This window comes from Phyllostomus discolor, chromosome 9 (genome assembly GCF_004126475.2).
Source record: "Phyllostomus discolor isolate MPI-MPIP mPhyDis1 chromosome 9, mPhyDis1.pri.v3, whole genome shotgun sequence".
In the NCBI taxonomy this organism is placed as follows: Eukaryota; Metazoa; Chordata; class Mammalia; order Chiroptera; family Phyllostomidae; genus Phyllostomus; species Phyllostomus discolor.
The window spans coordinates 63,575,436-63,595,358 of NC_040911.2; the positions used below are offsets into that span (position 1 = coordinate 63,575,436).

The following is a 19,923-nucleotide window of genomic DNA, read 5'->3' on the forward strand; positions in this document are numbered from 1 at the left end:
GTCATGAAAAGCAGGGACCTACAGCCAAGATTGCTCTACCCAACAAAGTTATCATTTAGAATCAAAGGGCAAATAAAGAGCTTCCCAGACAAAAAAAGCTAAAGGAGTTCATCATCACCAAACCATTACTATATGAAACGTTAAAGGGACTAATTTAAAAAAAAGATCAAAGCTATGAATGATAAAATGGCAAAAATTACAAATCTATCAACAATTAAATCTAAAGAAACAAACTACACAAACAAGAAGAGACAGAATCATGGATACCAAGAGTGTTTTGATGATTGCCAGATGGGAGGGGGGTGTGGGCGAATGGGTGAAGAGGTGAGGGTATTAAGTATAAATAGGTAGTTACAGACTAGCCATGAGACTGTAAAATACAGTATAGGAAATAGAGTAGACAAAAAACTTATACACATGACCCATGGACATGAACAATGGTGGGGCTATTTCCTGAGTGTGTGGGGGTTTTGGGTGGAAGGGGGCAAAGGGGAAAAAATCAGGACAACTGTTATGGCAAAACCAATAAAAAATAGTTATAAAAATAAAAAATAAAAAAATAAAATAAAACTACAAAGCAACAGTATTCAAAACAATGTGGTACTGGTAAGAAGATAAACATACAAATTAAAGGAAGGAAGATAAACATACAAATTAAAGGAAGAGAACTAAAAAACCAGAAATAAACCCATACATCTACAGTCAACTGACTTTTGACAAGAGAGTCAAGACCTTTCAATGGGGAAAGAGCAGTTTTCAACAAATGGTACTGTGACAACTGGAGAGGCACATGCAAAAAAAAAATGATAAAGTTGGCCCCTAACCTCACACCATGCATAAAAGTTTATTTATAAGTGGTCATATGCCTAAATTTAAGAGTTTAAACTATAAAACTCTTTGACAAAAACAGAGGCATAAATTTAGCCATATATTCTTATTTATGACACCCAAAGCACAAGCAACAATAACAATAGACTTCTTCATTAAAGCCAAGAACTTTTATGCACCAAAATGTAACAGAGTGTCAGGCCAAACTGCTGGAAAAGGCAGGAAGCAGGGAGAAAACCCCTAGGCAGAATTTATAATTAAAAGTGGCTTGCCCTCCTGGTGAAGGGAGGGGCTGATGGAGATTGTGAAAAGCAGGCGGGCAGCTTGTGACTCTGCAGAAGGAAGCCTTATACAGAGCATGCTGGTTCAAGACTTTGCCCCCTTAGGCAACATGGCAGCTGAAAGAAGGGCAATGGAAAACATGGCCAACAACAGCTCTTACTGGATAAAAAGGTGGACACTCACACTGGCTTCCAGAGTAAAAGGGATTCTAAGAAAGGACTTTTAAACAGAAGGTGGGGAGATGCTCACTCTTGGTCTATTGGGACGCTTGGCCCTTTCGGCTTCTTGGATTCTGGCTTTTGCCCCGCTTGGACGGGAGCAGCAGACTCTGGGACCACTTGGGGTTAGGCCTCGAAGGGTTGGAAGCCAGCTCCTGGAGGCAGGGTTTCATGCTCCGATGTGTGCTGCCCTGGGAACCAGCCTTTGTGACACAACGCAGCACAGCACATGGGTCCTGGACTGCTTTCACTCTCCCACCCTGAGAGCAGCACACAGAGGCATTAACTGAGAAGTTCCCGGCCGGAGCTTCTCCTGCACAACCGTCTGGGGTGGTCTGTCAGGCCACCCCAGATCCTGAGAGGGGAAGAGAGAGAGAGAGCTGCTGCGAGGCAATAGCAACTCTGGCACCAGAGGGAGAGAGCCCTGGAACTGTAGAGACAGAGAACAGTCAAGTAGCATCCTTGGGCTACAGATACACAATAAAGGGAAACTTCTGGACATGGATTTGGACTTTAATCTTCCTGGGGGTGGCTAGTTTTCAGCGTTTGGCAGGAGGGACTGGCTCAGAGTAGGACTGCTACCAGCCCCTTCAAATTGGGAACCCTGTTTATAAAAACCTATTTCCTTCCCCACTAATCTTCATGTATGCATATACATGGTAACAAGTGGTTGGACGCCAGGCTGCCAGTTACAAAAGGACACTGTGAATAAAGTGGAAAGCCAACTTAGAATGGGAAAAAACAAACCTGAAAATCATGTATCTAACAGAGAACTTGTATTCATAACATATAGGTTTTTAAAAACTCTTACAATTCAATAATAAAAAGACATGTCCTGGCCAGGTGGTTCATTTGGTTGCAGCATTTTCCCAAACACCAAAAGGTTGCAGGAATGGATCTGCCATCAAGGCACATACTAGGTTGTGGGTTCAACCTCTGGTCAGGGCATGCGTGGGATGCATCTCTTTCTTTCTCTTTCCCTCTCACCCTCTCTCCCTCTCCACCCATCTTCCTCTCTCTAAAATCAATAAAACATATCCTCAGGTGAGGGCTAAGAAATAATAGTAAGATAACCCAATTTAAAAATAGGCAAACTCTCTGAAAAGTCTATTCCCCAACTACACAAATGAACAATATGTACATAAAAAGATGCTCAGTATGACTAGCCACAAGAGAAATGTAAATCAAAACCACCATGAAATACCACTTCACACCCACCAAGATGGCTTAAAAAAAGATGGAGATGACAAGTGTCAGCAATTACTTAGAGAAACGGGATCCCTCAAACATAGCTGGTGGGAATGTAAAATGTAACAGCCACTTTGGAAAATAGTCTGGCAATTCCTTAAATAATTAAACAGAGTTACTATGTTATCCAGAAATTCCACTCCCAGGTATATACCCAATAAAATGAAAACATGTCCATACAAACTTATACATAAATGTAGCAGCACTATTCATAATAATCAAAAGGTGAAAACCACCCAAATGTCTGTGGGCACACAAATGGATAAACAAAATGTGGTATATATATATATATATATACACAATGAAACATTATTTGGGCATTAAAAAAAATGAAGTACTGATACAGGCTCAACATAAATATAACCTCGAAAACCTAATGTTTTCAAATGAAAAAAGTCAGCTCCCCCCAACCACATACTATATGATTCCATTCATATGAAAGCCAGAGATAGAAAAGTAGATTAGTGGTTTCTTAGGGACAGAGAAAGTAAGAGCAGGGAATAAAGGAATGGTAGCTAAAGAGTACAGGTTTCTTTCTGAGGTGATGAAAATGTTCAAAAATTGACTATAATGATGGTTGCATATATTTGTGAATATATGAAAAAAATGAATTATAGACTTTAAATGGGTGAACTGTATGGTATGTAAACTATATCTCAATAAAACTATCTAAAAAATACAGTAGCCAGCTCCAAAGAAATATCATATTGAAGAAAATAAAATGCAGATTCAGAGACCAACCTCCACCCCCAATTCATTATTATCCCCTCTGCCCTTTTTGTATTTAAAAAGTACAAAGTGAAACAGAAGGAAGAGAGAGGAAAAAAAGAAGCAAGTTAGGAAACCAGGATTTCACTACATGAAAACAGTGCACAATTCTATACTACATAATGTTACCTAGTGTTAGATACAAAAATATCTTCACTTTCACCAGGACATATAAACTACTGAAAACTACCCCACCAATAAAATTCTGAAATATCAAGTGTTTCTGTACAAAGTACTGTTGGAAGCACTTAAATTGTCTTAATTGTAAGTCAATTAATACAACCACCCTATGTAGTATTCAATATACATATAGCTGATCTTCATTTTTCACATTCTGATTCTGTAAATTCACTTACTAAAATTTTTTGCAACCCCCGAATCCATATTTGTGGTTCTCTTAATGTCATTTGCAAACCTGAGCAGAACTATAAAAAATCTACACCCACACTCGCAGCTGAGGTCAAACAAAGTGACACTCTGCCTTATTTCAGCTTTCATATAGAGATGACCAAAACGTAGACAACAGGGAGCAGCATAGTGTAATGCAGGAAGTTCCAGTCCTTTAGAGTTGAGGGGAGCTTAAGTAATTTTCCTAAGAACAGAAAACTAATGAATGAGCCAAGGACACAAAGTGAAGAAACTGATAGTTGAATGAGTACTTTTCAGGTACTCTTCTTTAGAGTACTTAAAAAGCTAAGAGACGCTCGGCCTTAACGCAATCTTCTTAGAAACCTGAGAAGCCAAGTGGAGGAAGAAGCGAATGCACAGGCTGAAGCGCAAAAGAAGAAAGATGAGACAGAGGTCCAAGTAAACTGCTAGCTTTGTACCCATGGAAGCCACAGGAGCAGAAATTAGGGAAGCCAGAGGCCAGAGACACTGGCACAAATTGTTCAACTGCATGCCTGCTATCGAGAACTTGTCAATGGATGTAGAACATAAAGTCTGATCTCCGCAACCACCTTTTGAGAGACCCATGCTGCTCTTACAACAGTCCCTTCTGGTCCTTTGCCCCGGACCTGTGACATTCTGGACTGGTTCTGTTATCATTTGTGGCTGAGTGTGTACAATAAATCATCTCTTATTAGCTGAAAAAAAAAAAAAAAAAAAGGCCAAGAGACATAGAGAAGAGGGGGGAGGAGTGGGTAGGGAGAGGGAGAGAAAGAGATAACAGGGGCACATTAAAGAAACAATTCAAAAGAAGCAGAATTGGAAAATGGAAACAAATAGATAATAGTAAGAGGACAGATTTCAATCTAACCACAATGCCCCAAGGCAGAGACTGGGAAAAGTTTGGTAGTTCCTCAAAAAAGTAAACACAGAATTATCATATGATCCAGCAATTCCACTTATAAGCATATACCCAAAAGAAATGAAAGAAAGGCAGTCAGTTGTCAGTATATACCCAAAACACTAATCTGTTGTTCATAGTGGCATTATTCACAATAGCTAAAAGGTAAAAATCACCGTGTCCAAACAAAATGTGCTATATACAATAAGAAGTTATTTTGCCTTAAAAGGGAATGAAACTCTGAAACATGCTAAGCATAGATGAATCTTAAAAACATGCTAAGTGAATTAGGCCAAACTAAAATGACAAATATTACATGATGCCACTTATATTAGGTACTTAGAATAAGAAAATTCAGAGGGAGAAAATAGGGGAAACAGGGAATTATTATTTAATGGGTAGAATTTATATTTCGGATGAATGAAAAAGTTCTAGAAATGAATGGCATTTGCACATACTGAGTATGTACTTAATGCCACTCAATTTTACATTTAAAAGTGGTTAAAATGACAATTTTTATATTATGTATATTTTGCCACAATGAAAAAAACGGCAGAGATCATTGAACAGAACATTTGAGAAAGCAAAATGCAACTGTTATGTTGTGTACAAAAAAAAAAAAAAAAAACAACCCCAAAACACTCATTTTAGCCTTGGCTGGGTGGCTCATTTCGTTGGAACATCATCCCAGGTTGATGTTTGAGGGTTTGAGGTTGAGGGTTTGATCCCTGATCAGGTCCCATACCTAAGCTGTGGGTTTGATTCCTGATTGGGGCACGTACAGGAGGCAACTGACTGATGTTTTCCTCCCTCTGTATCACCCTCCCTCCCTTTCTGAAATCAGTAAAAAAAACATAACCTCAGGTGAGGATTTTTTTAAAAACCCACTTGTTAAGACTTACACAGGCTAAAAAAAAGGACTGAAACAGACCATGCTAAGGCTAAAGTGAATCTCACAGCAAAGATTACCGGGGATAAAGTCATTTTATAATGACAAAGGGGTTTATTCATCAAGAAAACACTCCTAAGCATTCATGCACCTAATGAAAGAGCTTCAAAATGCAAGGAGCAAAAACCAACAGAACTGAAAGAAGAAACAGACAAATCCAAAAAAATTATGGTATACTTCCATACTCCTATCAATAATTGACAGAACAAAAAGACAGAAAATCAATAAGTGTTGTTCATGCTTTCCATATCCCATCAACCAGTATAATGACACTTACAGAACACTCCACCCAACAACAGCTGAACTTGTATATTTTTCAAGTAAAAAGGAGACATTTACCTAGAACATAATCTGGACCATAAAACAAATCAGGTAAGGTTTAAAAAGATTCATATTATGGAAAGTATGTTATCTGACAAGGGAACTGAATTAGATATCAATCACAGGAAAAATTGTCTGGAAGATCTCCCAAATATTTGAAAATTAACATTCTCAAACCAAACCAATCTGGCAAAGAAGTCAAAGGGGATATTAGACTGTATTTGTTACTGAATGAAAATGAAAACACAGTATGTCAATATTTCTGGCATGTAGCGGCTGCATCAGTACCTAGAAAACAGGTTATAGCAGTCCACACCTGTATCAGAGAAGCAATGTACCAAAGCATTGACTTCCATGTTCAGCTTAAGAAACACAAGCTAAACTCAAAGTCTGCGTAAGAAATAAGTAATAAAAATAACAGCAGAAATCATGAAATAGAAAACAGAAAAACAGAAAAATCAATGAAACCAAAAGCCAGTTTTTTCAGACCAGTCTAGCCAGACTGATACAGGAAAATAATATACAGAATACAAGAGAAAAAACAAAATTAATATCAGGAATGAGACAAGTGACATCACTACATGTTCTATCACTATTAAAAGGATAAAAAATACTGTGAACTATTTTATGCCAACAAATTTGACTACTTAGGTGAAAATGACATACCATAATTCTGCCAGGTATAATGTGCACCCACGTTTTTCACCCAAATTTTCAGGAAAAAAGCCTTTTGCTTCACCTTTTAATTAAATTATTTATTTATTTATATTTACAAATAAAACTGATTATTATAATCCAGGGTATTATTTTGCATGCAGCTATCGTTATTGCTTTCTAGAGTTACACTTTTAATGAATAAGCATAAACAAAAGAATTTAAAACATTTATATAGATATGGAATTAGTACTACCCATAATGCGTGCCCTAATTTTTCCCTTAAAAATTTGGGCAAAAAAGTGTGTTGTATCATACATGACAAAATACAGTAATCTGTGGAAGACATAAACTACAAAACCTCATTCAAAAAGATACAGATAATCTGAATAGCTCTATGTCCACTAACAAAACTAAACTGTAGGTAAAAACCTTCCCCCAAAACTTGAAGTCCAGATAGTTTTACTAGTGAATTCTACTAACATTTAAGGAAGAAATAGTATCAATTTTATACAAACTTTCAAAATTCTTGAAGAGGGTATACACCACAAAACTCAATCTGAGGCCAATATTACTCTAATACCAAAACTAGACAAAGACATTGCAAGAACACTATAAATAAATATACTTTTTGAACATAAGTGTAAAAACTCTCAAGAAAACTTTATCAAATTGAATCCAATAGCATACACCAAGTGGGAATTACACAAGGAATGCAACATGAGTTTAACATTTTAAAATCTATGTAATTTACCATATTAAAAAACTAAAAACAGAAACCATAGGATGAACTAAAATGATAAAACATCTCTAAGAAATAGAAAATGTTAGTAACCTTGCTCTTGGCAAATATTTCTTAATACAACACAAACACTAAGAATATAAAAGAAAAAATAAATCAGACTTTATTAAAATTTAAAAATGTTGCTCTTCTTTGCATGACTAAGAAGTAAAAAGGCAAACCACATATTGAGAAAATATTTGCAAGACATATTAATATGTAAGAAAACAACCCAATTTAAAAATGGGCAAAAGATCTGCATAGACACCTCACTCAAGATCCATGAAACGTAAATAAGCACCTAAAAAAATGCTCAACATCATCTGTCACTGGAGAAATGCTAATTAAAACCGTAACATTTCTACACTGGAATGGCTAAAACTAAAAAGACTAACCGTGCAAAGTGCTGACAAGGAATCGGAGGAGCTAGAACTTGCAACCACTGTTGGTGGGAATGTAAAATGGCACAACCACTTTGCAAAACAGTCTGGCAAGTTTTTCTTTCAAATAATCACACGCTACCATACAATTTAAACATTTAACTCCTAGGTAGTTTCTCTACAGAAATGAAAGCATAGCCCTGGCTGATGTGGCTCAATTGGCTAGAGCACCATCCTATAAACCTAAAGGTCTTGGGTTCGATTCTTAGGGCATATTCCTAAGTTGCAGGTTCAGCCCCCACTAGGGGGTGCAAGAGGCAATCAACTGATGTTTCTCTCTCATATGGATGTTTCTCTCCCCCTCTTTCCCTTCACCCTCTCTAAAAAGTCAATAAGTATGTCCTCAGTGAAGAGAAAAAATACTAAAAGAAATGAAATGAAAGCATATGTATACACCAAGACTTGTACACCAGCCTTCATAGACTTTTTTTAATAACCAAAAATGGGGAAACAATTCAAACTGTTAGGTAATAGCAACTGGGGTTCTGATGCCTGCTGCAATCCACTAGGCAAAATTCCAGAGGCAAAGGTTTAGTGATAAATAAAGGAAAGGAGTCTTTATTCAAAAGCTTCACAGTTTTGATATAACAGCTTCCCACATGTGTTAGTCACTTAAGCCTATCGATTAAAGCTAAAATATTTTTAAGCATTTTTTAAAGATTTTGTTTATTTTGTTTTTAGAGAGAGGGGAAGGGAAGGAGAAAGAGGATGAGAAACATCAGTATGTGGTTGCCTCCTGTACACCTCCCACTGGGGACCAGTCCCGAAACCCAGGCATGTGCCCTGACTGGGAATCAAACCTGTGACCCTTTGCTTAGCAGGTCCATGCTCAATCCACTGAGCTATACCAGCCAGGCCTAAAGCTAAAATCTTTTAACAACTGAGTTCTCCTATCATCCCTCTATTATATGGGTGTTAAACTCACTTTCACTGGGGGCCACATCAGCCTCTCTGGTTGCCTTCAAGAACCGAATGTAATTTCAACTCCTTAACAGTTAAGGAGTAGTTACATTTATACAGTCCTTAAATTATTTTGGCCCTTTGCAGGCAACTGAGAGGCTGATGTGCCCCCCTCCCCCGTGAAAATTTACACCCCCACTCTATTAGTTTCAATTATCTTATTTCTGTAGGGTTAGTTAACAAACTAAAACAACGTAAGATGCAAGTTACACAATTTTGGAAGTATGGCAGGCCTCAGAGCTGGTGCCATCTAGAACACTTAAAGAAGAACTCCTGCCACTCTCTGCCAGGCCAGCCTGATCCTAGGCAGCTCCAGGAGTTCCCATCCAAAACACTGTCCATTGGAAAACAAAGGCTGCTATAGCACAATCCTCCAGCACCCCAAAGGAAGAGCTACCCAGAGCCTTTCTTTTATTTCAAATCCTGTAGCCCATAATTCCATACACTCGGGAGACATCCAGCCTCTCAGCCAATCCCGTCCTAGAGAGTTTACCATTGCCTTGGGCAACCTACTCCTACAACTCCTCCCTATCTCCCCTAGTGATCTGATCAGATCTCTCTTAAAATGTTCACCAATGTGGTGAATGAATAAACAAAATGTGATATATGTACAACATAGAATATTATACAAAAATAGAGAGAAATAAACTATTGAAACATTTAACAACATGGATGAATAATTATTCCAAACAGAAGTGTTAGGTTAAAAAGAGTAGATATATATAACTCCATTTATATAAAGTTGTACAAAAAGAAAATTTATTTAGAGTCAGAAATAAATCAGTAGTTGACTAAAGATATGCAGTGGGGAGGGGTGGTAGGAATAAGAGAGGAAGGGAAATGTTTTAGAGCTGATGTTCCTTATCTTTGATTGTGGTAGTGATGGTTTCATGAATAACACATGTCAAATGTATTAAATTGCATACATTAAACATGTGCAAAAGGGGAAGGGGAGAGTTGAAAGAGAAGAAAACAGAGAAAAAAGAAAAATCATTCCCCAGAACTAGTATCCAGAGTTCAGAGTGGGCAGAGAAAAAGGAGGTAAAAAATACGTATGTAATAAAGAATGCTCCCTAGAATTGAAGAACACAATCTCCAAACTCAGAGTCAGCCCAGTACTAATCAAAAATATATTTTAACTTAAAAAATCTATACTTAAGTACAAAATCATAAAAACTTACACTATCAAGGATAAAGATCTTATAACATTTCAGAAAGAAAAACAGACCAACTACAAAAGAATGAAACCAGCTTCCGGCCAAGATGGAGGCATAGGTGGTCGCACTGTACCTCCTCATGCAACCAAAACTAAGGACAACAAGCATTTACAAACAAAAAAACCAGAACAGAGAGGAATGAACCGAACGGAAGTCTGAATACCATACATCCAGTCCAGTAAGGAAGGGCAGAGTCAGAGGCCTACAGAGAGGGGTTGAGGGGTCCCAGCAGGAAAAATCAGTAGCTGGCAGAGGCGGGCGCTCAAATTGGTGACGCCAGAAACGCAGGGGCAGCTGAGGGACCGGTGGCAGACCCTGGGTGTGGGAGGCAAGGAGCAGACCCAGGGAGGCACGCAAGGTAGCTGGCTGTCCGCAGCCTCACATTCGCATGCAGACAAACTAAGTGAAAATGGGCAGTGACACAGACCAAGCAACGCAGGGACCCAGCGCCAGGAAACAAAGCCTAAAGGCACCAACTGAAAACACCTGTGGAAGTTTAGGCCAGGAGATTCTCTCAGCCTCACAGGAGGCGGCTCTTTGGAGAAACCCACAGAGTCCAAGAAAGTACACAAACCCACCTGCCTGGAAGCCAGTACCAGAGGGGGCCAATTTGCTTGTGAGAAGCAGCAAAGGGGACTGAAGTCCTAGTGAGAGTGGAGAAGGCGCCATGGGTCCCTCTCAGACCCCCCCTCCCACAATGTCACAACCCAGCCACTGAGGTGCCCCGCCCTGGTGAACACCTAAGGCTCCGCCCCTCATATGCAACAGGCTCGACCAGACCAAAGGAAAAAAATAAAATAAAATAAAAAAGATGGCTCTAACAGAGTTAAAAGCCCCAGAGCCAGTTTTTTTAAGCAACCAAGAAATAGCCAACCTATCAGATGCACAGTTCAAAGCACTTGGTGATCAGGATGCTCACAGAATTGGTGGACTTTGGTCATAAATTAGATGAACAAATGCAGACTACAATAAGAGAAATGAAGGAAAATGCACAGGGAACCAAAAGTGATGGAAAGAAAACTGGGTTTCAAATGAATGGAAAGGACCAGAAGGAGGAAAGGAACAACCAAACAGAAAAGAATAAAGAAACAAGAATTCAATAATATGAAGAGAGGCTTAGGGACCTCCAGGGCACCTTTAAATGTTCCAACATCCAAATTATAGGGGTACCAGAAAGGGAAAAGGAAACACAACAAGTGGAAAAGTTATTTGAACAAATAATAAAGGAGAACTTCCCCAATATGGCAAGGGGAATAGACTTCCAGGAAGTCCAGGAAGCTCAGAGAGTCCCAAAGAGGTTGGACTCAAGGAGGAACACGCCAAGGCACATCATAATTACATTACCCAAGATTAAAATTAAGGAGAGAATACTAGAAGCAGCAAGAGATAAGGGGACAGTTACCTACAAAGGAGTTCCCATCAGGCTGTCAGCTGATTTCTCAAGAGACCTTACAGGCAAGAAGGGGCTGGAAAGAAGTATTCCAAGACATGAAAGACAAGGACCTACATCCAAGAATACTCTATCCAGCAAAGCTTTCATTTACAATGGAAGGGCAGATAAAGTGCTTCTCAGATAAGGTCAAGTTAAAGGAGTTCATCATCACCAAGCCCTTACTTTATGAAATGTTAAAGGGACTTATCTAAGAAAAAGAAGATAAAAAATATGAACAGTAAAAAAAAAACAAAACCATCAAACTCAGTAACAACCATACGTAAAACAAAAGCAAACTAAGCAAACAAGGAGAACAGGAGTGGAACCACAGAAATGGGGATCACATGGAGGGTTAGCAACAGGGAAGTGGAAGAAGGAGAGAGGGAGAAAAAGATATAGAGAATACGTAGCATGGACAATAGGTAGAAAATAGACAAGGGGAGAGCAGGAATAGTGTGGGAAATGTAGAAGCTAAAGAACTTATGACAATGGACATGAACTAAAGGGGGGGAATGTGGGTGGGAGGGAGTGGACAGGGGGGAGGGGAGTGAAGGGGGAAAATGGGATAAGTGTAATAGCATAATGAATAAAATATATTAAAAAATAAAAAAAAAAGAATGAAACCAAAACATAGAAATTAAAAGCATGTTCTTGGCTCTGACATGTATTAGACAAGAGAGCTTGAGTATATTAAGTAACTATTCTGTGTTTCAGTTTTCTCATTAACAATAATAATAAGCACACAGTAACAGCCATATTGTTATAGGAATTAATAAATTAATTTGTAAATGCCTAGAACAGTGCCTGGTAAGTGGTGAACATACGTAAGTGTTGGTTAAATAAATATATCACATTAACATTCAACTTCTCAATAACAATACTGGATGACAATAGTCAAAAGAAAAAAAGCTTTCAAAGTTTTGAGGAAAACTAATTTTCAAACTCAAACTCTATGACTAGCTAGCTAATAATCATGTGTGTATAAGGGTAGAATGGACTCAGAAAAGCCACATATCCCACATGCCATTTCTTGAAAACTGAACTGAGAATAAAACCAAGGAAGAATTTAAGCCCAGAAAGATGATCAGAAAACAGTACCTCCATTAAGCAGCAGCTTTCCAGCACATCTAAACAACCAGGTGTGACAGCAACAGAAATAAAGACCTCAAGAATAAGTCTCTAGGAAAGAGAATTTGAGAGAATACCTGATAAAATACAGTTTGGAGGGCAATCACGTAAAAAAGGAAAAGAGAAAGGCAAAACAAAGAAAAGGGTAAAAGTAGCACAAGAGAAACAATCACAGTACATACATAACCTGAATTTGCACAATGACAATGAGTAACACTATTTTGTTTTTCAGCTATTAACACAAACTTGTATATCCAAAGCCCTAAAAATTTAATATTGGATGCCAACAGAGCAAAAGTACAACTGACAAGCTTTGGGTGAAGACTAAGGGTGGCAGGGTTAGAAAAAGTAATACCTAACTTCAAAAAGTAAAAATCAAGAGATACTTTACATAGGAGATGTAATAAAAAATAAAAGCACGTTAAGTTCACCAACAGAAGAAATAAAGATGTGATTTACTACTATTAGGAGGTGTGGGGGTGAGGTTTGTGGGACTGGGGATGTTGCTGCATCAGTGACCAAAACCTCTTCTATCATAGCTAGAATTCAACAATTCAAAATCAGTGAATCAGGTATAAGCATGATATTTAGAGACAGAACCAAAACAGTTAAAAGTGGCTATTACTGGAGAGTAAAAATGCAATGAGATTCAAATAAAATTAATTAAGCTTGATAAAAGTTTTTAAAACAAAGGAAACAGGCACTGCTCTTTGAGAAAAACGCAAGGAATACTTGAGAACGCCATCAAAACTAGAGTTTTGGTTCTTTCTTGTACAGAACCTAAATAAAACCCCAAGATCTTACCAATCTGTGCAAAAGAAATCAGTTCGCAGTGACAGACGGGCACTCCTTCCAAAACGAAGGGGTGGGAAGCATTATACGCCCCGACCCTTCCCATTCCAGAAATGCTAATTAAGAGTACAATATTGAAGTCGGACGAAATCATGGAAATGATAAAGACAAAACACAAGACTAGACAAGTCTACATACACATTAGAAAACTAAAAACAAAAGTGTAACGTTCAAATGCTCCCAGTAATTCTGAAAATTTCAACGAGGAGTCCAGCAGTTGGGGTACCTAGAAGAGGTACTTCTTTCTAGCCCCCTAGGCGTTCAAAGGTGCTGCTTTCGCGGTAGGCTCTACCAGCATCAAAAGGTCTAACAAACTAAAATAAAAACTTTTCAGGCTTTCCAGTACACAACTAAAAGCTCATAGCGGGGCATTCCTTTACAAGATCGTTAAACACTGGGATCAGCATCCATGTATCCCTATCAAACGCGGCGGAGCAGCCTAGAGTGGCTCAATTGCCTCGGAGCCACTTCAGAAACCCAAAGTGCACTGTGCAGGGAGAAAACAAAGACTTGGGCAGGGCCTTCCGGTCCGTGGAAAACAAGCGTGGGAGGAGCTGGCGAGTTCTGGCCCAGCTCACCCCTCGCCCCGCCCAGGCCGCCAGCCGCGAAACGAGAAAGCGAAAGACTTCCACCGCGTGTCTGGCCGTAGCTTCCCGTGGGGCCGACAGGGCGGCACAGACCTCGGCAGGACGACCCGGGTTAAGCGGCTGGTCCGAGGGCCGCGCGGCCTTGGCGCTCTAGGGATCACAGTTTTAACGCCGCGATCACCAGGCTCCCCCTCACCTTCTCTTCCACGCAGTTAACAATGATAGACGGGTACTTGCGGCTGAGCCAGCGAAAGAATGCTGGGACTCCCATAACGGCGACCCAGCTAAGAGGCGACGGCTCGGCTACCGGACTGAAGTAACCAAGAGACAGGCAGGAGCTGCGGCCGCAAACACTTCCTCCCACGAGTGCGCCTGCGACAGGAAGTGACATCACGAGGGCGCCAATGAGGAAGCCTTGAAGGAGGCTCTCGAGAGCTGAGGCCGCTACGGGGCGGGGCCGTGGTGGTCGCTGTTCTGCTGATAGTGGGAGGTGAGGTTAGCGGCGGAGCGGGTCTTAAGGTCTGCGGCCAGCCTCGTTTGGGGCGCGCTAACTCTTGGTGCTGCCATTCCCGGAGCCCCAGGTGGAGTGCGTCTTCGCCGTGGCTCACTTGAGATCTGGTTTCCCCGGTCCTCGGGTTCCCCTGAGATGCGGATCTTTGTGCTCTGAAAACCACTGGGAAGCTCTTCCTTGCGGATGTGGTCTTTCTCACCCAACTCAGTTCAGAGTAGAATCAAAGCATCTAAAGTGACTCGTTATTTATACTTCCTCTTTTTATCCGGTCTTGTACGTACCCGGACTTTCAAAAGGAGTATTTTCTAAGTATTTTGCACTAATGATAGATGGCTTACATAAGTAACTCACTTTAGGTGTTAGATGGAACCTGCGGGTATCTAGTATCTAAATCAGCCAGCTACATTCATGAGTTTAAAATTTGCTGATAATCTCCAGCATTTACTTGAGTGCTTAAAATGTGCTCAAGCATTGGCAAAGGCTAAGCTCTCCAAACCCAGGGCCGGGGACCCGATTGATTAATGGCCTATTAGGAACCGCTGGGAGGGAAGCCCGCCTGAGCTCCGACTCCTGCCTCGGCGCCCACCCTCCTCCCCGAAAAACAAGTCCCTGGTGCCAAAAAGGTTGGGGACTGCTGGTATAAGGGATTATCTCTTTTCACCGTTACTTGAGCGCTCTGAGGTGGCTATTTTCAGTAATGCTACAAAGCCAAGTTGTAGGTGAGGTTAAGTCACTTGCTTATGCACACAGTTTATACTTCAGTCCAAGTAAAGGTTATTTAATCCTGTCGTTGCACTAACAATATACTTTTATCCTTAGTTTTCTTGTTATTTCAAATACGTTTTTTCCAGCATATATTCAGAAATCTGGAAGAGGAGGTATTTACAGTATTTTGCAGTGTATAATGCACTCCCGTGTATAATACGCACGCACGTTTTTTTCCCAAACTGTCAGGAAAAAAATCATAAGATGATTAAAGAATCATTTTAATTTTTCATTCAATTTCTTTTTTTTCTTTTTTTTTTATTTCAATCATTGTTCAAGTACAGTTTTCTCCCCCCTACTCCCGTTCCAGCCCCCCCACCCAACCCTCCCCCCTTCCCCCCATTAACCCCCACCCCTAGTTTTTGTCCATGTGTCCTCCAAATTTGTTCCTGTAATCCCTACCCATTCCCCCCTGAAATTCCCTCTTCTCTCCCCTCTGGACACTGTCAGACTATCCCCTATTTCAGTGTCTTTGGTTATATTTTGCTAGTTTTTGTTTTGTTTTGTTTTGTTGTTTAGATTCCTGTTAAAGGTGATATCATGTGGTATTTGTCTTTCACTGCCTGGCTTGTTTCACTTAGCATAATGCTTTCCAGCTCCATCCATGCTGTTGCAAAGGGTATGAGCTCCTTCTTTCTTTCTGCTGCATAGAATTCCATTGTGTAAATGTACCATAGTTTTTTTGATCCATTCATTTACTGATGGGCATCTAGGTTGCTTCCAGCACCTAGCTATTGTAAATTGTGCTACTATGAACATCGGGGTGCAAAGGTTCTTTTGTATTGGTGTTTTAGTGTTCTTAGGATAGAGTCCCAGCAATGGAATTGCTGGGTCAAAAGGCAGATCCATTTTTAGTTTTCTGAGGAAGTTCCAAACTGCTTTCCATAATGGTTGTACCAGTCTGCAGTCCCACCAACAGTGCACTAGGGACCCCGTTTCTCCACATCCTCTCCAACACTTGTTGTTTGTTGCTTTGTTTATGATGGCCATTCTGACTGGTGTGAAGTGGTATCTCATTGTGGTTTTAATCTGCATCTCTCTGATGGCTAGCGATATTGAACATCGCTTCATGTGTCTTTGGATTTTCTGTATGTCCTCCTTGGAGAATTGTCTGTTCAAGTCCTTTGCCCATTTTTTAATTGGGTTACTTGTCTTCTTAGAGTGGAGTCGCGTAAGTTCTTTATATATTTTGGAGATTAAACCCTTGTCTGAGGTATCATTAGCAAATATGTTTTCCCATACAGTTGGTTCTCTTTTTATTTTGATACTGTTTTCCTTAGCTGTGCAAAAGCTTTTAATTTTGATGAGGTCCCATTTGTTTATTCTTTCCTTTATGTCCCTTGCTCTAGGAGACAAGTCAGTAAAAAAGTTTCTGCGTGAAATATCTGAGATTTTCCTACCTACGTTCTCTTCTAGGACTTTAATGGTGTCACGCTTTATATTTAAGTCTTTTATCCACCTTGAATCTATTTTTGTATAAGGTGTAAGTTGGTGCTCCAGTTTCATTTTTTTGCACGTAGCTGTCCAGTTCTCCCAACACCATTTGTTGAAGAGGCTATTTTTATTCCATTTTATGTTGCTGCTTCCTTTGTCAAATATTAATTGACCGTAGAGCCTTGGGTTTATTTCTGGGCTCTCTGTTCTGTTCCATTGGTCCATGTGCCTGTTTTTATGCCAGTACCAGGCTGTTTTGATTACAGTGGCCTTGTAGTATAGTTTAGTGTCAGGTATTGTGATTCCTCCTACTTTACTCTTCTTTCTCAAAATTGCAGCAGCTATTCGGGGTCGTTTATGGTTCCATATAAATTGTTGAAGTGTTTGTTCTATGTCTGTGAAATATGCCATTGGTACTTTAATAGGTATTGCATTGAATGTGTAGATTGCTTTTGGTAGTATGGACATTTTAATGATATTAATTCTTCCAATCCATGAACACGGTATATGTTTCCATTTGTTTGTGTCTTCCTTGATTTCTCTCCTCAGTGTTATGTAGTTTTCTGAATACAGGTCTTTTACCTCTTTGGTTAGGTTTATTCCTAGGTATTTTATTTTCCTTTTTCCTATTTCAAATGGGAGTTTTTTCTTGATTTCTGCTTCTGCTGTTTCATTGTTGGTGTACAGAAATGCCTTTGATTTCTGGATATTGACTTTGTATCCCGCTGTTTTACCAAATTCATTTATTAGGTCAAGCAGTTTTTTGGTGGAGTCTATAGGATTTTCTATGTACACTATCATGTCATCTGCAAACAGTGACGGTTTTGTTTCCTCCTTTCCGATTTGGATTCCTTTTATTTCTTTTTCTTGTCTGATTGCTGTGGCTAGAACCTCCAGTACTATATTGAATAGAAGTGGTGAAAGTGGACATCCTTGTCTTGTTCCTGTTCTTAGTGGAAAAGATTTTAATTTTTGCCCATTGAGTATAATGTTGGCTGTAGGTTTCTCATATATGGCCTTTATGATGTTGAGGAATGCTCCCTCTATTCCCACTTTACTGAGTGTTTTTATCATAAATGAGTGCTGTACCTTATCAAATGCTTTTTCTGCATCTATCGATACGATCATGTGGTTTTTGTCTTTGCTTTTGTTTATGTGATGTATTACATTTACTGATTTGCGTATATTGTACCATCCTTGCATACCTGGAATGAATCCAACTTGGTCATGGTGTATGATCTTCTTAATGTACTGTTGGATGCGGTTTGCCAGTATCTTGTTGAGGATTTTAGCGTCAATGTTCATCAGCGATATTGGCCTGTAGTTTTCTTTCTTTGTTGTGTCTTTATCTGGTTTTGGGATTAAGATGATGTTGGCCTCATAAAAAGAGTTTGGTAGTCTTCCATCTTTTTGGATTTTTTGAAATAGTCTGTGATGGATAGGTGTTAGTTCTCCCTTAAATGCTTTGTAGAATTCTCCTGTGAAACCATCTGGTCCAGGGCTTCTGTGTGTTGGGAGTTTTTGGATTACTGCTTCGATTTCTTTTGCTGTTATTGGTTTGTTGAGGCTTTCTGCTTCCATTTTATTGAGTTTTGGAAGGTTATATTTTTCTAGAAATTTGTCCATTTCATCTAGGTTTTCAAATTTCTTGGCATACAGCTCTTTGTAGTAATTTGTTACAATCCTTTGTATTTCTGTGGTATCTGTTGTAATCTCTCCTCTTTCATTTCTGATTGTGTTTATTTGGGTTTTCTCTCTTTTTTTCTTGATGAGTCTGCTTAAAGGCTTGTTGATTTTGTTTATCTTTTCAAAGAACCAACTCTTGGATTCATTGATCTTTAGAATTGTGCTTTTAGTCTCTATGTCATTTAATTCTGCTCTGATCTTGGTTATTTCCTTCCTTCTGCTTGCTCTGGGCTGTCTTTGTTGTTGTTCCTCGAGTTCTTGTAGACGTAGGGTTAGGTGGTTTGTTTGAAATGTTTCTAACTTTTTTAGGTGGGCCTGTATCGCTATGAACTTCCCTCTCAGGACTGCCTTGGCTGTGTCCCATAAGTTTTGGGTTGTTGTGAGTTCATTTTCATTTGTTTCCAAAAACCGTTTGATTTCTTCCCTAATATCATTCTTGACCCATTCATTGTTTAATAGCATGCTGTTTAATCTCCATGAATTTGAGTGTTTTGGGTTTTTTTCCTTGTGGTTGGTTTCTAGTTTCAGTCCCTTGTGATCCAAGAAATTGCTTGGTATGATTTCAATTTTTTTGAAATTGTTGAGGCTTGTTTTGTGTCCTATCATGTGGTCAATCTTTGAAAATGTTCCATGTACATTTGAAAAAAATGTGTATTTAGCTTTTTTGGGATGGAGGGTTCTGTAAATATCAGTAAAGCCCATTTCGTCTAGGGCATTGTTCAATGCCACAATATCTTTGTTGATATTTTGTTTGGAAGATCTGTCCATTTTTGATAGAGGGGTATTAAAATCCCCCACAATAATTGTGTTGCTGTCCATATCTTTCTTGAAGTCCTCTAAGATTTTCTTTATGTATTTAGGTGCTCCTATGTTGGGTGCATATGTATTTACTATGTTTATGTCTTCTTGGTGAATTCTTCCCTTGAGTATTATGAAATGACCTTCTGGGTCTCTCTTTATGGATCTTCTTTGGAAGTCTATTTTGTCAGATATGAGTATTGCTACCCCGGCTTTTTTCTCCTGTCCATTTGCTTGGAAAATTTGTTTCCAGCCCTTCACTTTCAACCTGTGCAGATCTTTTATCCTGAGGTGGGTCTCTTGTAGACAGCATATGTGTGGGTCATGTTTTCTTATCCAATCCGCTATTCTATGTCTTTTGATTGGAGCGTTTAGTCCATTTACGTTTAAGGTTATTATTGATAGGTACTTATTCATTGCCTTTTATGTACGTGTGATCCTCTCTCACTCTCTCTTTTCCTTTCTTTCCTTAAAGCAGTCCCTTCAGCATCTCTTGCAGAGTTGGTTTAGTGGAGGTGTATTCTTTTAGACTTCTTTTGTCTGAGAAGCTTCTTATTTGGCCTTCTATCTTAATTGAGAGCCTTGCTGGGTAAAGTAGTCGTGGTTGCAGGCCTCTGGTTCTCATTACTTGGATTATTTCTTGCCATTCTCTTCTGGCTTGGAGTGTTTCCATTGAGAAGTCAGCTGTTAGCCTTATTGGGGCCCCCTTGTATGTTACTTCCTTCTTCTCCCTTGCTGCCTTTAAGATTCTCTCTTTGTCTTGAAATTTTTCCATT

At 39.3% G+C, this 19,923-nt stretch overlaps 1 protein-coding gene across 2 annotated transcripts in view; it reads right to left on the bottom strand.

Annotated features, from left to right (window-relative positions):
• The window catches only part of XRN2 (5'-3' exoribonuclease 2), a 112,546-nt gene extending 98,221 nt beyond the window's left edge, over nucleotides 1-14,325 (bottom strand). For both annotated transcript variants that reach the window (XM_036009472.1, XM_028523763.2), the window contains exon 1: nucleotides 14,150-14,325. In XM_036009472.1, coding sequence (XP_035865365.1) covers nucleotides 14,150-14,224 — 75 coding nt within the window. In that variant the 5' untranslated portion in view covers nucleotides 14,225-14,325. The remainder of the gene's footprint in view (nucleotides 1-14,149) is intronic.
• Nucleotides 14,326-19,923: the final 5,598 nt, after the last annotated feature.